The 16828-nt window shown below is 39.4% G+C and overlaps 1 protein-coding gene across 4 annotated transcripts in view; it reads right to left on the bottom strand.

Moving 5' to 3' along the window:
• Nucleotides 1–16828, bottom strand: part of DYM (dymeclin) — a 213727-nt gene that overhangs the window by 184477 nt on the left and 12422 nt on the right. For all 4 annotated transcript variants that reach the window (XM_055698723.1, XM_055698722.1, XM_055698724.1 and 1 more), the window contains 3 exons: nucleotides 5190–5242; nucleotides 4423–4516; nucleotides 2964–3097 (listed from right to left, as the gene is read on the bottom strand). In XM_055698723.1, coding sequence (XP_055554698.1) covers nucleotides 2964–3097; nucleotides 4423–4516; nucleotides 5190–5242 — 281 coding nt within the window. The remainder of the gene's footprint in view (nucleotides 1–2963; nucleotides 3098–4422; nucleotides 4517–5189; nucleotides 5243–16828) is intronic.

Raw genomic sequence — 16828 nt, 5'->3', positions numbered from 1 at the left:
AGAAAAAAATTTTTTAAAAAGCATGGTCAAAGATAGTGTTAAGTATGTAAAACTTTAGTAAAAGTACTAATAAATCTGTGTAAACTTCAGAAAAACATGGCATGCTCCATTTTCCAAAGAAGAAAAAATAAAAATTCAAGATACACTTCATTTAACTATAAAAACACAAACAAAAAAAAATTTCTTTTTTTTCTGCTCACTCTAACAGTCCCTAACACAACAGCAGTTTATTACGCTCCATTAATGATGCTTCACTTTTCCTCTAGCTAAGCATAAAAGCTATAAGGAAGGCATTTACCTTATTACCATGCTCTATATTAAAAAAAACCAAACAACCTAGGTGAAGATTTGTTAGGAACAAAAAACAATTGCTATGTAAACACAGCAGATTATGAACCTCAATACCTTGAAGAAGGTCACAAGAATCATCTCCAGTTGGAAACCTGAGTCAAAAGCAGCAGCAGACTTAAAGCCACAGCTGGACTGGGAAAGCAGAGGAGGAGCTCGTTTTCCTGCCTCCATCCCCTGCTCTCACCAGCAGACCACACACAATTACCTTCCTAATCAAGAACATCCACCAAACAATCTGCTCAAAGATAATTGCTAAGTACATTTGCCATCAATATGCACAAAATTATCACTAATAAATGTCACTGTGAATTACAATCAAGTGCTACTAGACATGGTACAAACATGCATCTACCCCAGTGATAAGAATCACTTTTCATACCACACTGTGAGGAGCTCTCAGCAAAAGGGATAAAGATCACAGGGGTTCAAGCTAACAAAACATCTCAGCTTTTCCATCTGTCCTGCTGTGCTACACTGTACCACTGAAGCAAGAGGCGGGCAATTTTTTTTAACCCAAGTATAAACCCACAGGTGGTCTGCAGTGATAGCTTACTATAAGCACGTCTTATTTTCTAATGCATCGGCTACCTGACTTCATTCTTGGAGATCACTCACCACAGCTTAAATACACTAAACCATTTCAACATGTAGCACTTATCTTTTGGCACCAGAAGTTTGATTTCCCCAGAGCAACAGCTGGTGCCAAGGAGTTAAAACAGATTCTGAAGAACATTTGTCGCTATTCACTACATATTGTACTGTGTCCAGTGTGGGGCTCCCCAGCTCCAGAGAGACAGGGAACTACTGGAGAGGGCCCAGCAGAGGCTACCAAGATGGTGAGGGGACTGGAGCATCCCCCTGATGAGGAAGGGCTAAGAAAGCTGGGGCTGTTCAGCCTGGAGAGGAGAAGACTCAGAGGGGAGCTTATCAATGTCTACAAACACCCTAAGGGCAAGTCAGGGCCAGGCTCTTTCCAGTGGTGCCCAGCAACACGACAAGGGGCAACAGGCACAAACTGCAGTACAGAAAGGTCCATCTGAATGTGAGGGAAAACTTCCTTGAGGGTGGCAGAGCCCTGGAACAGGCTGCCCAGAGGGGCTGTGGGGTCTCCTTCTCTGGAGACATCCAAAACCCACCTGGATGCAACTCTGTGCAACCTGCTCTAGCAGGGGGTTAGACTAGACGATCTCCAGAGGGCTCTTCCAACTCTGACCGCTCTGTGATTCAATGAGCAAGCAGCTAATGCACTTTCTCAACCCATGTCCTTGCTGGCTGACTGTTGAGGGAAACCCATAGTCAGGCATTTTTGGCTGTTCTTCCACAGTCCACTCCCACAATATCAGCATTCTGATACCAGTCCTTTCTGCCAGACCATTTTTGGTTTTATGCAATAAACAACACGCAATTACAAACTCAACAGCATCTTTACAACAAAGCAAAGGGATTCACAGCTGTGCCAGCATTATGCATCATGTGTTCTGTAAGAGCATCTTGATATGGCACTACATAAAGATTTGTGGCAGACAGATTTTCCATGCATTCACATTATTCACATTCAAAAAGGAGGAGGACTGGATAGCAGAAACAGAACAGCTAGATCCCTTGAGCACCTTTTCTTTTCTGTCTTGTGAAATACATGCTCCGTTTCCTGGAGATGCACTTACTTCTGAGCATTCTGCCTAAATTCTTTGACTCTTCTTGTATTCTTGTACAATCTACAGCCCACTAATTACATTTTAGCAGTTACCTTTTCAACAGATCATTTCTAAACATAGTACTGTTATCTTCCCTCATTAAATTCCTAAAAATTGCATTAATTCCACTCTCCACCTGATGCTAGTTTATGAAACATTTGTGAAAAGAAACACTAAATAATTGCAGCAGCAGCATTCCTGCAGTAGTATGTGGCCAGCTTCACCCTAGTTTTATTCTCTTCTGAACAGGACCATTAGCACCTTTCAAACTGTACAAAAGTGACTAAAGCTAAAGTAGGTCTACAGCATCACTTCTGAACAATTGTTTAAAAAAAAAAGCCAAAACAAGTTTGTAAATAAATGACCATGTTAAATTTAACACAGATCTTTAAAGAAAAAACACACCAAACAAACCCTGCTCTAAAAGAGGTTTATTTTGCTATAAGAACCTGTAACACACGAACAGCTAGTTAACAAACATACAGTTCTAGCAGAAGATGATAGTCAATATGTTATTAAAAGCTCTCATCACATTTTGAAGGTGTCCTCTTTCATATGTATGATACAAAGGAAGATGGTTTACACCAAATTACTTCAGACCTCAAATAAGTCTGGTTTACTATTGACTACATACTTTCAATCTCAACAGACTGTCCCGAACAGTAAACATGTTGCACGTAACATCATTGGTACTTCTAGTTTTAAAGCAAAGTCTGGGATTTTTAGCCTAAACAAAACACACAATCACAGAATTACTTAGGTTGGAAAACACCCTTAAGATCATTGAGTCCAACCATTAACCTAACACTACCAAGTCCACCACCATACAATGTTCCCAAGTGCCACATCTACAAAAAACATCAGTACTTTTTAGTTTCTTGTGGGACATTTGTTTCACTAGCACTAGCGTATACCTACCATATGAGCCTGGTGCTTTCTCTTCATAAGTAAAATGAAGTTGTAGCTCCTCTTCTGACATGCGACTGATGAACACTTTCAGCAAACAGCAAATAATAAACAGTGCATTGTGAGCCTGCCAAATAAAGAGATGACTAGAAAAGAAGCAGAAAGAAAGAACAATCAGTAATGCTTAACCTGCAAATGTGCATCAAAATGCACAAGAAAAATATATGCCAGAGTAGACACAAAGGGGCTCCTACAGATGAAGCAAGGAAAAGCCAAAGTGCTCAAGCAGGGAGTTTTCAGCTGACACTACAGTAAACCAACCAGAAATGTATTTAAAAGTAGTATTTTTTGCTTCCTGCAAGAGAATACAACCTTACTCCTAGTTTGTATTGTCAAAAACACCACAGTTGCCAGAAGTACCACTCTCTGAAGGGTTCACCAGATGGCTCACTCTGCTTCTAAAGGTTTCTAGATACTAGGGACTCAAGCCACCCAGATGTTTGAAAAGTTCCAACAGGTTCAGATATAAAAGCTACTCTGGCTCTCTGAACCTTAGCACTCTTCCCAGTTAAATAGCCTTCAGATGACCATAGGCATTTATGGACTTCACAAGCAAAATACAGCAAGATTTTTCAATGCAACACACAAATATTTTCCATGCTTTCTGAATGCAAGGGGAATATAGCTTCATTACATTTTCTTGAGTCCCAATAAGCAACTGCCAGGAAGCCCACACAAGAGCATACAGTCAAGCTCTTGCTTGAAGCTATACATTCAAGGTATTTTTGGATTAAAGAAGCAGGAGCTATCCAGGCAGGAATAACTTCTCCAGATACAAGTAAAAAGGTTGAGGGCAGTCCTGGGAGCAAGGGGCATTAAAAGGGAAGTCTTCCTTTTTGAATCCCCAGATCTGATGAGAGTTGGACATCTGTCTACAGGTGTTGAGGAGCAATTCCAGAAAGCTTCCTGCAAAAAATATAGACAGCTGCACACATAACCTCTTGGAGTTTTCTACTGTTGAAAGGGGCAAGCAAAACCAACAGCAGCTGCATGATATGATTTGAAAGCAATGTCTTTATACAGAAGTTTGTGTTCAAATCCAATTTTAAATATTTCCAAGATAAAATACTGGTTCATATATTAAGATTTAGCTGAAAAGGTCAGGTGATTTTTAAACTGCTCTAAACCAGTAGTAACCAGAAGTTACACTATTTGTACACAAATGTCTTTATGTAACACACAGGATGAACACAAACATGTCATTTTCCCCAGCAATCTATTTACACTTATTACACTTCATCTTCTGTGTTTGGAAGAGTACTAGATACTTGTTCTGTTTCAAACAATAATTTAAGAGAATTTTAAGTTTTAGTCTGTATGTTAAGCAGCAAAGTAAAAAACTCAAGAGTTAGGAGAAAAAGGAACATTTTAAAAGTGAAATGGCACACACAGCTTTTTTCCAGGTACTTACTTCTGACATTCTGCTGAAATTTTTAACTCTTTGGTTCTAGAAAGAAAGACTTTAATCAATGACCCAAGGTTTCCTGTTCGAGGATTCTTCTCAACTAGATGAGGAAAAAAAATCCAAACATATGATTATATAGCATGCGTAAGTTGCCACTACTTAATTCAAACAATATATAGAAACTAAATTTTGATGTCTTAAATATTTCTACATAAAGCACAGTATGTCTGTTTTTCTCTAGAGCTATTGCTGTTCTTTTACGTTTCTCCAGTACATGCTTTACTACCCCATAAATGTTCTCTAAACGTACTTTTCATCCTAGACTTAAAATATCCTAAATGTGGAGCTCATACCACTTCCTTTCCAAGACTTGTCTACAGCACAATAGTCTCCTGTCAGAAAATCAGGCAGATTTTCACAACTAGCTTTTACCTTCTTGAACATCATTGATTACATTTATACTACCCCTTCCCTTCATCCTCTGATTAATTCTCTCCCCTTACTCATCAGCTTTGAGGGCAGAGGGAAAAAGATCTAGTAGGGATGAAGTTACTTGTTTTAAACCTTTCAGTCATTTCAAGTCATTTCTACATAACCGTTAATAATGGAAGTTTCTAAAAGCTTGGGATATGTATAAACACACTCCTTACACTATTTTAAACTTATTAGTAGAATGCACACAAGTAAAGTACACTAAAGACATGGATGTGCACTTGAATGCTGTTTCTTAATTTTTCTGATAAAGCAGAAAGAGAGATGTCACAATTTCTTACCTAAAGACTTGCAGATTGAGATTGTGGCTTCTTCCAAGAGCTTTAAATCAGCACTAGAGGAGGGGAAAAAGAAAATAAAAAGAGTTATACAAGCAACTGTGTTCCTGCACTTGAAGTGAAAATGCATTACAAACCAGTAGTAAAATATTTCTATGAAGCACTTAATTTTACCAATCCATTAACTGGTTTACAGAAATATCACAGAAGCACAGAGTGGCTGAGGTGACAAGGGACGTTTGGAGGTCATCTTGTCCAATTTCCCTGCTCAAGCAGGCCCACCAAGAGCCAGTTGCCTAAGACCACATCCAAGTGGCTTTTGAGTATCTCCATCTCCTCTCTGGGCAACCCATTCCAGTGCGTGGTCATCCTAGCATCAGGCAGTACAACATGCATTTGAAGTACAGTGACTATAAAACAGGAAACTGACATTCAAAAGTGAATTGTTTGTCAATGTGAAATGATGTCACTACACCATTTATGTTACTACTACTATCTTTGTGGCTTCAATGGTGCCATTGAATTAGCTTGATGCCACCGAAAATACACAGTAGCCTACAGAAAGAACTATTCTTTTACAAGAATGATCACATGAAATAACATCTTTTGAAAAAGTATAAAGCATCCTCAACATGTCATTTAACCTCAAGCTAAACACCACTTTCCTTTAACTGATGTTACTATACTATGCAACAATCACATCAGATAACCAAATTTTTCATAACTTCATTAATTGACAGTTGGTATGCCTCAATGAAAGCCATCAGCTGAAAAGAACGATAAAGCACTAAAGCAGAATTTGCCAACAATCACTGAAAGGAAATACCGGCTGTATCAAGCACATAAAAAGACATTTATATACTTCTACCAGTGCAGAGTAACTGATTCCTGAAAACAAAACAGAAGAATACATGGGAAGTCTATTTTCCCTTAACAGATTGGGGGGAGGGGGGGGAACACGGGACAGACACGACACGACAAACAATAATCAGACATGGTGTCCAACATCACATTAAACAATAAGAAGGTGTCCCAGTATTAACACCTACAAGGCAACTTGTTCCACTGTTTCATCATCCTCATGGTAAAAAATGTCTCCCTTCCATCTAGCCTGAATCTCCCCTCTACTAGTTTAAAAAACATTTCCCCCCTGTCTTATCACTACAGGCACAGCTGCTCAGGTTAAGGGAGAAAATTGTACAGACTCTACACAGACTCAATTAATATACATTCTGACCTACAGGAATGGCAGTCCTGAAGTTCCCTAGATTAAGAGCCAGTCCAAAAAAAGTAACAGTTTGATGCTTGCAAATGTAACACAGTACGTAATACTGGCTGAACAATTTCAGAGCTCATGCAGCTACATCCTTGTAATTAAAGGTATGAAAATCACCATCTTCAGAATAAATAGGAAAGTAGCAATGTAATGAAACCTGAACAGTAACTAAGCTTATAGAAGTCAGTGGTATGGCTTCTGTTCAAGCACTCCTCTCAAAAATACTGCAAAACTTAATAGTGCCATAATTGGATTGTCAAAGTTGCTGATGCTTCCTACGCATTAAGTTTTCTGATGAGTAACCTGATTTACACAAAAACATCAGAGACTGAAGAAAAAAAAGGGCATGGTACCACATGCACTCTCTCTGTCCCACCTGCTCAAACCCATCTCGGCAACCACCTACAGCTCTGCCAGCCACCTTCTAAAAGACCGTAGTGGGGGCAACAGTCCCCTTTCTTTCCATTTTTAAATTTAGATGCTAACCTAGTTTACAGCAGTCCTAAGAACTGTTGCATCAACCTGAAATTAACTGTGGTGCTGTGTGGGAAGCCCCTAAACCAGGTCTGCTGCTCAAAATCTAGCGTGGAGCTGTGGTCTTGGAAGCTGTTGAGTGAGCTGTGCCCGAACTCCTGGGGACAAGAAGAGGGGTTAAGGATATTGGTAGAAAAAAGAGCCAAAAAAATTATTTTAAAATTTTTCAATAGGAAATGCTTCAAGATAGAGACATCAAACAAATTAAGGTTTAAGATGCCTGCAAATTTTCCTGCCTATCAGACTAATTTACTGTGTAGTGAGCTGAGAGCAGAGACAGCTCTTCAGCTACAGCTCAATATCCTATGACAAATGTAGATTATGCAGATTGGCTTTTTTTTTTATTCAAATATCAGCATTCGTTCCTCTCAAATTGTTTTGAAACTTAAGTCTCAGAAAGAACAAACTTACACTGTCATATATACTTGAAAAACAGTAGACTTACTCTCAAAGGTGGTCTCTTGTTTCAGTGCTAAAAACAGAGTAATTAAAAACAAATGGTATTAAGCTAGAACTCCCTGCCAGCAACTACAGACAACAGAGTTTAAGTCTATATGAAACAACATGAAACAAGAACTTTTTGCACTTTAAAAAAAACAAAACAAAAAACAAAAAGCAGAACCCCTTTCTAAACTTGTCCAGCTGGCTGCTTGTCATCAGGATGTATTCCTTCCTCAGAGCTGACAGGCAGGGTGAACATTATATTGAAATACCAACTCAGCAGAGACTTCTTAGGTACTGAGTAATCCAACACAACGGAACCCACCTCCCACTATCCAAAGATGCTGGGACTTCTGTAATACAGCCTATGTGATTACTGTAATTGCTCCAGGATTAAAACCATAAATGCAGACATTCAGCTTTCAATTATAGTTAATCTTCCCCCTAATGTCTAAGCAGTTAAGATAAGTACAACATTCTTGGGGGGAGGATGAGAGGTGTATTCCCTTTGAGTTACTAAAACCCACACAAAGTCTTCAAAAAAATTCCACAGTTGCCTCATTTCTGCACGTTCTCAGAATCAGAAATAGTGGCAAACCAAGCCAGACCTTCAGACCTTCAGTAAAGCTTTTAACACTTGAGTCATTCTTTTTCCTACCAAAACAAAGTTTGAAGCTTAAAAACTAACCACAGCCCACTCCCTCTTATTCATACATCAAAACACAAAACCAGATTTTGCCATACTCAAGACTAGGCAACACCACCTGCAAAATTTCACTTCATGCAACAGAAACACCTAGCGAGGAGGAACTACAGCATAATACCACCCCAATACACACACACCAGTGAAATGGTGCTCTTACACGTAACAGAAGTAATACTACTGCTACATCCCCAAGGATGGATTCATGGAGAAATAGTGGGCAGTACAAAAAATAGCCACCTATTACGAGGTATCTGGGGCAAAGCTTAGCAGAGGCTTTCTTTCCTTCACTTGGGCAGGAAGGAGAAGTGAGAGACATGGAAAAAACTGTGTATTTCTTTTGTCCTCTGAAGACAAAAGACATTAACACTTAGGCAAAAAATGCCTGAGCCAAGATTCAAAGGGTGGCACAAAAGAAACGCTACAACCAGCTGTGGTACTGACTTTGCTCTACAGTCCCTGTGGAGATGATATTTGGTTAATGAATGTACATAAAAATGGAAACCTAACACTAAAACATCCATCCTTCCATTGATCCAAAGAGCAGTATTTATAGTATTCAAACTATTTTTCAGCACTAACAAGACTGCACTGATCACAAATAATAGCTCCCATTCCCTGAAAACCCTCCCCTGAGGAACACGGGTTGCCTTGCTGCCAAATATATGTGTGTACACATGCACATTGTATAGATATGTATTTCAAGAGCTTGCTACTTGAGACAGAAGAAAGTCTAAAATGCATTTAAACTGATCCCCTTCAACGTACTACATTTAATTGTAACCAAGTACCTATGGGAGGATCAAGGAGAAAACAACCTTTCAGAAAAGAAAAGGAAAAAATCCCACACATTTTCCACTCTGCAATTTTATCTACCAATACGTGGGAAAATAAAAATCACACCTTTTCAGAACTGAAAAGAAGCTTCTGAAAGACATTATTTTCTAGAGTACATAAAAATAGATGTGAGATTCATTAGGGATATAGGAGTAAAATATCCCCTGGTCTGAGAATTGTTAATATATTCTCAACTAGAAAGAAGTATCAATTTCTAGCAATAAACAAGCAGAAATGTAAGTAAAACCTTCTGGCTGCTTGATAGCACTGCTGAGCACCACTAGGAGAAACCCAGTAACATCTAGTAAAGCCCTGGTGTGGAGGAGACACCACTTTGGAAGATGTTCATGTGCCCATGGCAACAAACACCAGCTTCAGGCCATGGATCTTTTAAATTCACGATCACAGTGACCTGGGTGAGTTTGTACATGTAATCATATTATTTCAACTAGTACTACCCGAACTAAACCATCTGGTTTTGGGAAAGTGGTACATATCACAATCATATTTACCTGTTCCACAATTTTCCAAGCAAAAGGTATCACCTGGTGTGGAGACTCAAACAAGTTGTGAGCACAGGGGGTAAACATTAAGGATTCAAAGGAAAATATACTTAACGACACAGATCTGACGCTCATTTAGATCCAAGCAAATGTGTGAGGTGAGGGATTGCTTCCCACATACTTTATGAAAAAATTACAGGCTCCACAGGAATTCCTGCCTCATCCTGTGATCTGGTGGCCAGCATTTCCAAGTTCCTTTATAAAAGCAAGAAATTATTTGCTTTTTTTTTTAAATGTAGACAGGAGGCCTACAGACTTCAGCAAAACCAAAATTAATAATAATAGTGAAATCTGCTTCCTGACAACACAGACTTCTTTAAACAAAATGGTTTTATCTTGTTTTATGTTACAGGTATCAGGACACAAGAGGTTTTACAGTGGCAGTAATTACTGCCTTGTAACATCTCAGCATGGCAAGCAGCAAGAATATTTTGCATACAAATACAAACCCATCTATACACAGGAAGCATCTAAGTGCTGCCAGGTATCACACATCAGGGGTAGAAGTAAAGAGTAATCAAGGGTAGCCCATTCCACAGGAGAGAGGTCTACTATGCCTACATCACGTAATAAGAACTCTGTACTAGGAAGGGGAGAGAAGATATCAAAATTAAGTTCAAACTTGCAAGCTCAAATACTGCCTTGATATACTACTAGATAGAATACTAGAGGTCACCTCTTTCCTGATACAAAAGTTAAATCCCTCAAATCTGTACTATCATATAAATGCCATTTGGGAATTGGATGCACACGCCATTATTCAAACATACAGGAACACTAACACAAAGCAAAATTGCCTCTTTATATTTCACAAGGAAGAGTGAAAATTATGAGTACCCTATCATATGTATAAGCAATGATGATTGACCAAGTAAAACATAATACCGGATCAGTATTTAGACAATACAAATTCTGTTTTGCCTTGCTGAAATTGCTCTTCTACCATTTCATAACTGATCTTACATCAAGCTTTTTATTTTGTTGGTATTTAATCACTTTGTATTTGTATTGATTACAGTACAAGGAGTTTCTTCATCAGTGAGTTAAGTTTTCTGTAAGAAAGCATCTTTCAATAGAGGTAGAGAAGATTGGTAAATTAAGCAGTCTATTGCTCAAAAAAATTTCATAGTTTTCATTGACTGCAGATCTTTATTTCTGGCTTCATACTACCAGAAAACTGGATTATGCGGTCAGCTATTCTGGCATATATTGTAAAAAAGCATGACTTCCAAAAAGAGGAAGAAAAAAAAAAAAAAAAAGAAAAAATATCAGTGGAGTTAGAGTGGTTGAATTCAGTTGCCCTACTTTAAATTTACGAACAATCAGTCCCAAAGACTTCAGCAAAACCATAATTAATAAAAGACAGCAAATGTTGCTTCCTGAGAGCAGTCACCTTTGAAGAACGTGGTTTTACCTGATTTTAAAGGCATCACAATATAAGAGGTTTCAAAGTGGCAGTGACTACTGTTAAAATATCTCATTATGCCAAAAGGAAGTATTCTGCATACAAACTGTAACTATAAACATGCCCATACCACAACACCTACCCTTATAATGATAAGAATAAGGCCCAACAAACCATAGCAGACAACTCCCCACCTCTAAAAGAGAAGGGGAAAAAACCACAAGGGAGCAGCTTTCCTGACAGTTTTTGTCCTCTAAGTAAAGCTTTTCTCTTTGCCATTGAATAAAAAACAGAAGAATCAGCCCATTCAGTAAATTCATACTGTGGGAATGCTGACTTTAGTGGACTAGCTGGAGGAAAGACGTCAAAGAATAAAAAGCTGCATATAATTTATTGTACCAATTTAAAAATGTACCACATTAAGGCAAAATAAAAGTTGCTCATTTTTATATCTTTCCATTAAAGGCTCATGAACACTATTCTTGAACAAGCGACTCATTAAAAACTCTGGGGAAGGAACAAAGCGGAACAGTAAATATTAAGCACATGATTTTCAGCAAGTTCTGTGTTAGTTAATTCTGGTTTAAGTTTTCCATCAGGAAAGAATTGTAACTAATACCACTGGTTAGGAGAAGGTTGCATTCTTGGTAGCAACTCACAGGAGCACCAAACACAAAGGTCTGCCTAAACCGAGAGCTAAGACTCCAATGTAAACCTCACAGCTCTTGCTTGTAACAATAACTAAAAATGTCATCCAGAACAGCTGTATTTTATTTTTCCAATATCCAAACATTATTCAGATTGATAAATCAGCCACTTGAAATATAGGAAGTGGCAGATTTAAGACATTTCATACGATTTTAATGCAGCTTCCATGAGTCTATTCTGCACTAACAAATAAGGACCCATGAAGAAAAAAAAAAATAAAAATGAACATGCAGGATTGTGAATTTAGATCACCAAGTACTTCCTAATGGCTAAACCAGAAATTTCTCAGAAGCCTAAGGGGATTTCACCTGCTTAGCATCCATGACCTGCTTTACGGAAGAGGATGTCACAATACACCTTCTACCGTGAAAAGCTTGACACAACCTAAAACTAAACTCCTGGTAGCTTTTCCTTTTACTATTGCTTATGCATATACTGCTTATCTTCTACTGTTCTTAAACTGTGTAAAGCTTTACCTGCCAAATACCCGAGACAGGCTCTGGCTGTTACTATCCACTCATGCTATGAGCAGCGATTCACCGTCAGCTCATTTCTGATTACTGACAGCCGATTCATAATCAGGGTTTGTGAATGCACAGACTAGAATTACTCCCACTTGGAATATTCACTCTTAATACCTGCTTAAGAAAATCCAACGTTATGTGAGGAAGAAAAAACAGCCCAGAAAAGCAGAATATTACACTCCCAGCAGGCAGCTCTGCTTTGACCACATGCTTTCACATTCATTTTTGGATGGCACAGCAGGTTTAAGCAATCCCACCTTTCAGCCCAACAGTCGGCTGTGCCCCAAAAATCAATGCCTCATCGCACCAGTATTGTTTTGTGGTGCCACCCTAAGAATCACTCTAGGGAATTAACTTGGCTGAAAAAATAAACACTTCTTTTTGCTGTGGTGTTTTTCAAACAGATTAGGTCCTGATCAAACCCACAGCAGACCCAAATAAACACTGGAAGGGCTAGTGAAAGGGCAAGAGTATCTTGCATCAGTATTGCTGACAGACACACAGCAACTGTGCACTGTAGCACTGGTATTTGGCAAACTTTATTCCCCCATGCAAACTACCTTGTGTTCTTCACAGAAACTGATGAAAAAGTTAACTGGACCGAAAAAATAAACCCAGTGAAGAAGACATGGCTGAGTAAATGAACAACGTGCAGGACCACAAAGAGAGATTAACATACTTATCAGGTCTAGGGCTGGGGGCAGAAAGCAAAAGAGAACCAGGAAGATGAGAAATGGATGAACAGTGGAAGAGATCAACCAGACTGAAAGGGAGATGGGAGAAAAGCAAAAGAATGACAAACAAAAGAGTGCAAAGTGCTGAGGAAAGCAAAGCACAAGAAAATGAAGACAGACAACAAAGCAAAGAAAGCAGGGCCATTAAAAGATCAGATCACACCTTCATCTTTCTCATATTAGAAAGCCAGGAATTCACACTCTCAAGCCAAGGCCCTGGGCTTTCAATTTGGGAGATTAGAAGACTATTGTTCCTCAGAAGATCCAACTCAATCTGGCAGTCCAAAAGATTTCCCTTTAGTAGGTGTGATCAGCTGTACCTGGACTAACTGGACTTCCGTAAAGCAAAGAACTATTCACACACTCCTCACTAGAGAGAAACGCTAACAGAAACGTGTTAAAACCCCGCAAACTTTACCTATACATGCTGATTCAGACTGCCCTTAAAGGTAGCATAGGTACCTTTTGTCTTCCTTACAGATACCAATTCCTTGCTATGGGCAAGGTTTCCTGACAATAAGGTGACTGTCTCTGAAAGGAGGCTATCCTCCCCAGCCCCACCACCTCCCACACGTTGCTGATTTTTGATTGTTTTTTTTATTGCTGCTTGCTTGCTTTTCCTACTACCATATATTTTTGTACCACCTTCTATTTCCAGGTTTTTCTCCTCCTCTTTCCCTGTAGTACTGCCATATGTAGAAGTGTGTCCAAAGCAGCATCCAGACAATGTGATCTTCTTCTTCCTGGGAATCATATCAGTCCCATCCTTGCAAAAATTTGAGGAAATAGGATAGAATAGAACAGAATCGTAGAACAGTTTGTGTTGGAAGGGACCTTAAAGGTTGTCCAGTTTGAACCCCCTGCCATGGGCAGGGACATCTTACACTAGACCAGGTTGCTCCAATCCCTGTCCAACCTGCCCTTGAACACTGCCAGGGATGGGGCACCCACAGCTTCTCTGTGTAACCTGTGCCAGTGCCTCTTCACCCTCCCAGTATAGTATTTCTTCCTAATATCTAATCTAAATCTCCCCTTTTTCAGCTCAAAGCCTTTCCCCCTTGTCCTATCACTACAGGCCCTGGTACAAAGCCCCTCTCCAGCTTCCCTGTTGGCCCCTTTAGGCACTGGAAGGTGCTATAAGATCTCCCTGGAGCCTTCTCTTCTCCAGGCTAAACAACCCCAACTCTCCCAGCCTGCCCTCAGCAAAAGGGCTCCAGGGTCATCTCTGTGGCCTCCACTGGACTCACTCCAACAGGTCCATGTCCTCCCTGTGCTGAGTACCCCAGAGCTGGATGCAGCACTGCAGGGGGGTCTCACTAAAGCTGAGTAGAGGGGCAGAGCCCCCTCCCTCGACATGCTGGCTGTGCTGCTTTTGATGCAGCCCAGGATACGGTTGGCTTTCTGGGCTGCAAATGCACACTGTTGGGTCATGTGGAGCTTCTCATCTACCAGTACCCCAAAGCCTTTCTCCCCAGGGGCTGCTCTCAAATCCACCCTCCACCCAGCCTGTGTTGTATAGATCTTTTACTCTAGAGTATCTCCAATTACCTCTACAAAAACAATTATATGGCTCCAAATAACACCTGCAAACAGTCACTAATTTTGCAACAAACAATTGGAAAAAGTATAATTTGAAAAAGAGAAGAAAACTTTAAAATTCTGTCCTGTTTGACAGGTGAAAACCGGCTCCTTTCCGTAACAGACATAAACCAGTATCTTGCTCCTGTCAAAAATACAACCTACACTCAAGCCTCATTAAAACGAGAGTTAACTTGGTATTTCACAAGCTTTCAATCTCAGAAATGAACACTGACCTCTGTTGTTTTGCTCCTGCAGGCAAGGTTATCTGATTTAGACAATGGCTGAGGGTGCTGTGCAGCCAACATCATCTGACATCATTTGTCAAATGGTTCTCTCAGGTAGATGCAATTTAACGGGAAATTTCTGTTTCCTTCCAATTACTAAGCTGCACAAAAGATGCCTCGAAAAGTATTTCTCTTCTAGCTACCAGGCAAGAGCACCATCTGGTGTTCAGTTATTTAAACTTTCAACCTGCTTTTGGATCAGGTTTTTTTGTTTGCTTGTTTTTTTAATTATGTTTCTTATTTGTTTTTTTTGTTTGTTTGTTTTGGGGGGGTTTGTTTGTGTTTTTTTAAGCAAGCTTACTCTGCACTTGATCTGACTCCATGTAATGGGGACAAAACAGATGCAAAGAAAGTGACAAGAACTTCCTTTACTTCGGTGGGGGAGGGAGGAGCAGTGGAACAACTGAAAGAAATTGCTGGGGTTTTATATATAACTATTTCCCCCTAAACAAAGCCAAATAATGCAGTATTAATGGACCTCTTAGAATATTGCCCACCTTGTTAGTCATAGGTGGGCTATAAATAACTCCTGTGTCTTCAGGGATCTTAGAAAAAGCAATTGCTCCCTCACCCACTACCAATTATGTACCACCCTTCACAAACTCTACAACCCTTCCCAACACTGTACCCCCTTGCCAACCTCTGGCTATTCTCTCCATGCAGAAGCCAAAATCCTTCTTCCTCCTCACTCTTGACAAAAATAACACCTAGCAAGTACCTCCCAGTTGTTTACTTTACCCATTTTCCCTCCCAATTGCCTGAACTTTCACTTTTTCACAGGCACACAGCAGTAGGACAGATTATCTACCCGACCTGCTCTTAAATGCAACAAAAATAAATGTGGTTCTTCCTGCACAAAACACAGCACAGAGGTAAGTCTTGTAACATGTGAACTATGTCGCACTAGAAGTTGTATTCCATTCTTCACTCAATCACCAATTTATATTCAAAGTTTGAAAGCTCAGAGTAGTCATAAATCTGCACTAGTTTTTCACCTTCTAAAAAAAAAAAACAAACCCCAAAACAAACCAACAGAACAAAAAGAAAACCTCTGACTACCATTCATTTTGACAGGAGCTGTACTTTAACAAAAACAAAACAAAACCACCATCGAAAGTTGACAATAAGATTGGCCAGAACCGCTCTCAAACACATTTCCAATTTATTAAAGATTAAAAGTGTTCCTAATTTTAGCAGTACACATTGTGGCCCATTTAAACCTGTTACACAAGTGTTCAGATGTAGACTGTTACGACCCTTTATGAAACAGCTAAGTCCTTTGCAAGGAAATACTGCTAATAATAAAACACCTGACAAAAGTATTAGGTCACACTGTAAACTGCAAAAACAGTTTAAGTAATAGAAGTATTAAGTCATACCAGATTGTTCTTGTAAGGCTGACAATCAAGACACAGGCCAATGAATTTAGCAATGGATGTGGGTTAACAGAAGTCACAAGGACTTACGTTCTGTATTTCTGGAGATGTGCTATGGATCCTCTTAAAAATAGTAATTCTGTTTACATTAACACCACTTGCTAGAGTTCCAAGAGACAGCGCCAAGCTTCTTTTTAAAATGTCAAAGGGGGGGGGAAGCCATAAAGACTAAGAAACTCAACAGCTAATTCACAACAAAGTCACAGATGTACAATTCACTGTAAGCTGAAACACTATGCATTGAAGTCTTCAGCAACTCCAGAGACACCAGAGTCTTTCCCAAAGAAAAAAAAAAGGCACCCCAAAACAACAACCAAAAAATCCAAACAAAAAGAAGAAAAAGAAGAGCTCCCCTGCCAACACTACAGACCCTATTACTGACCTTTCCTAGCTACCAGGAGAATGAATAGCAGTTATAGATATGAAGAAGAAAGGAACCCACAGAAATGGAAGAGGCAGCAGAAAGAGCTTTCAAAATTGGAAACAACAATCCATTTTACATAGGCATTTACTCCTCTGCTAACCAAAACATGAATAATTAGAACTGGAATAATCAACATAACCTCCCATTTGCTTTCAGAAATGTCACTTCTATAAATACATTATCAACGTTTCA

This window comes from Falco cherrug, chromosome Z (genome assembly GCF_023634085.1).
Source record: "Falco cherrug isolate bFalChe1 chromosome Z, bFalChe1.pri, whole genome shotgun sequence".
Lineage (NCBI taxonomy): Eukaryota > Metazoa > Chordata > Aves > Falconiformes > Falconidae > Falco > Falco cherrug.
The sequence above is the reverse complement of the archived record's forward strand: the minus strand, read 5'-3'. Positions and strand labels throughout refer to the sequence as shown.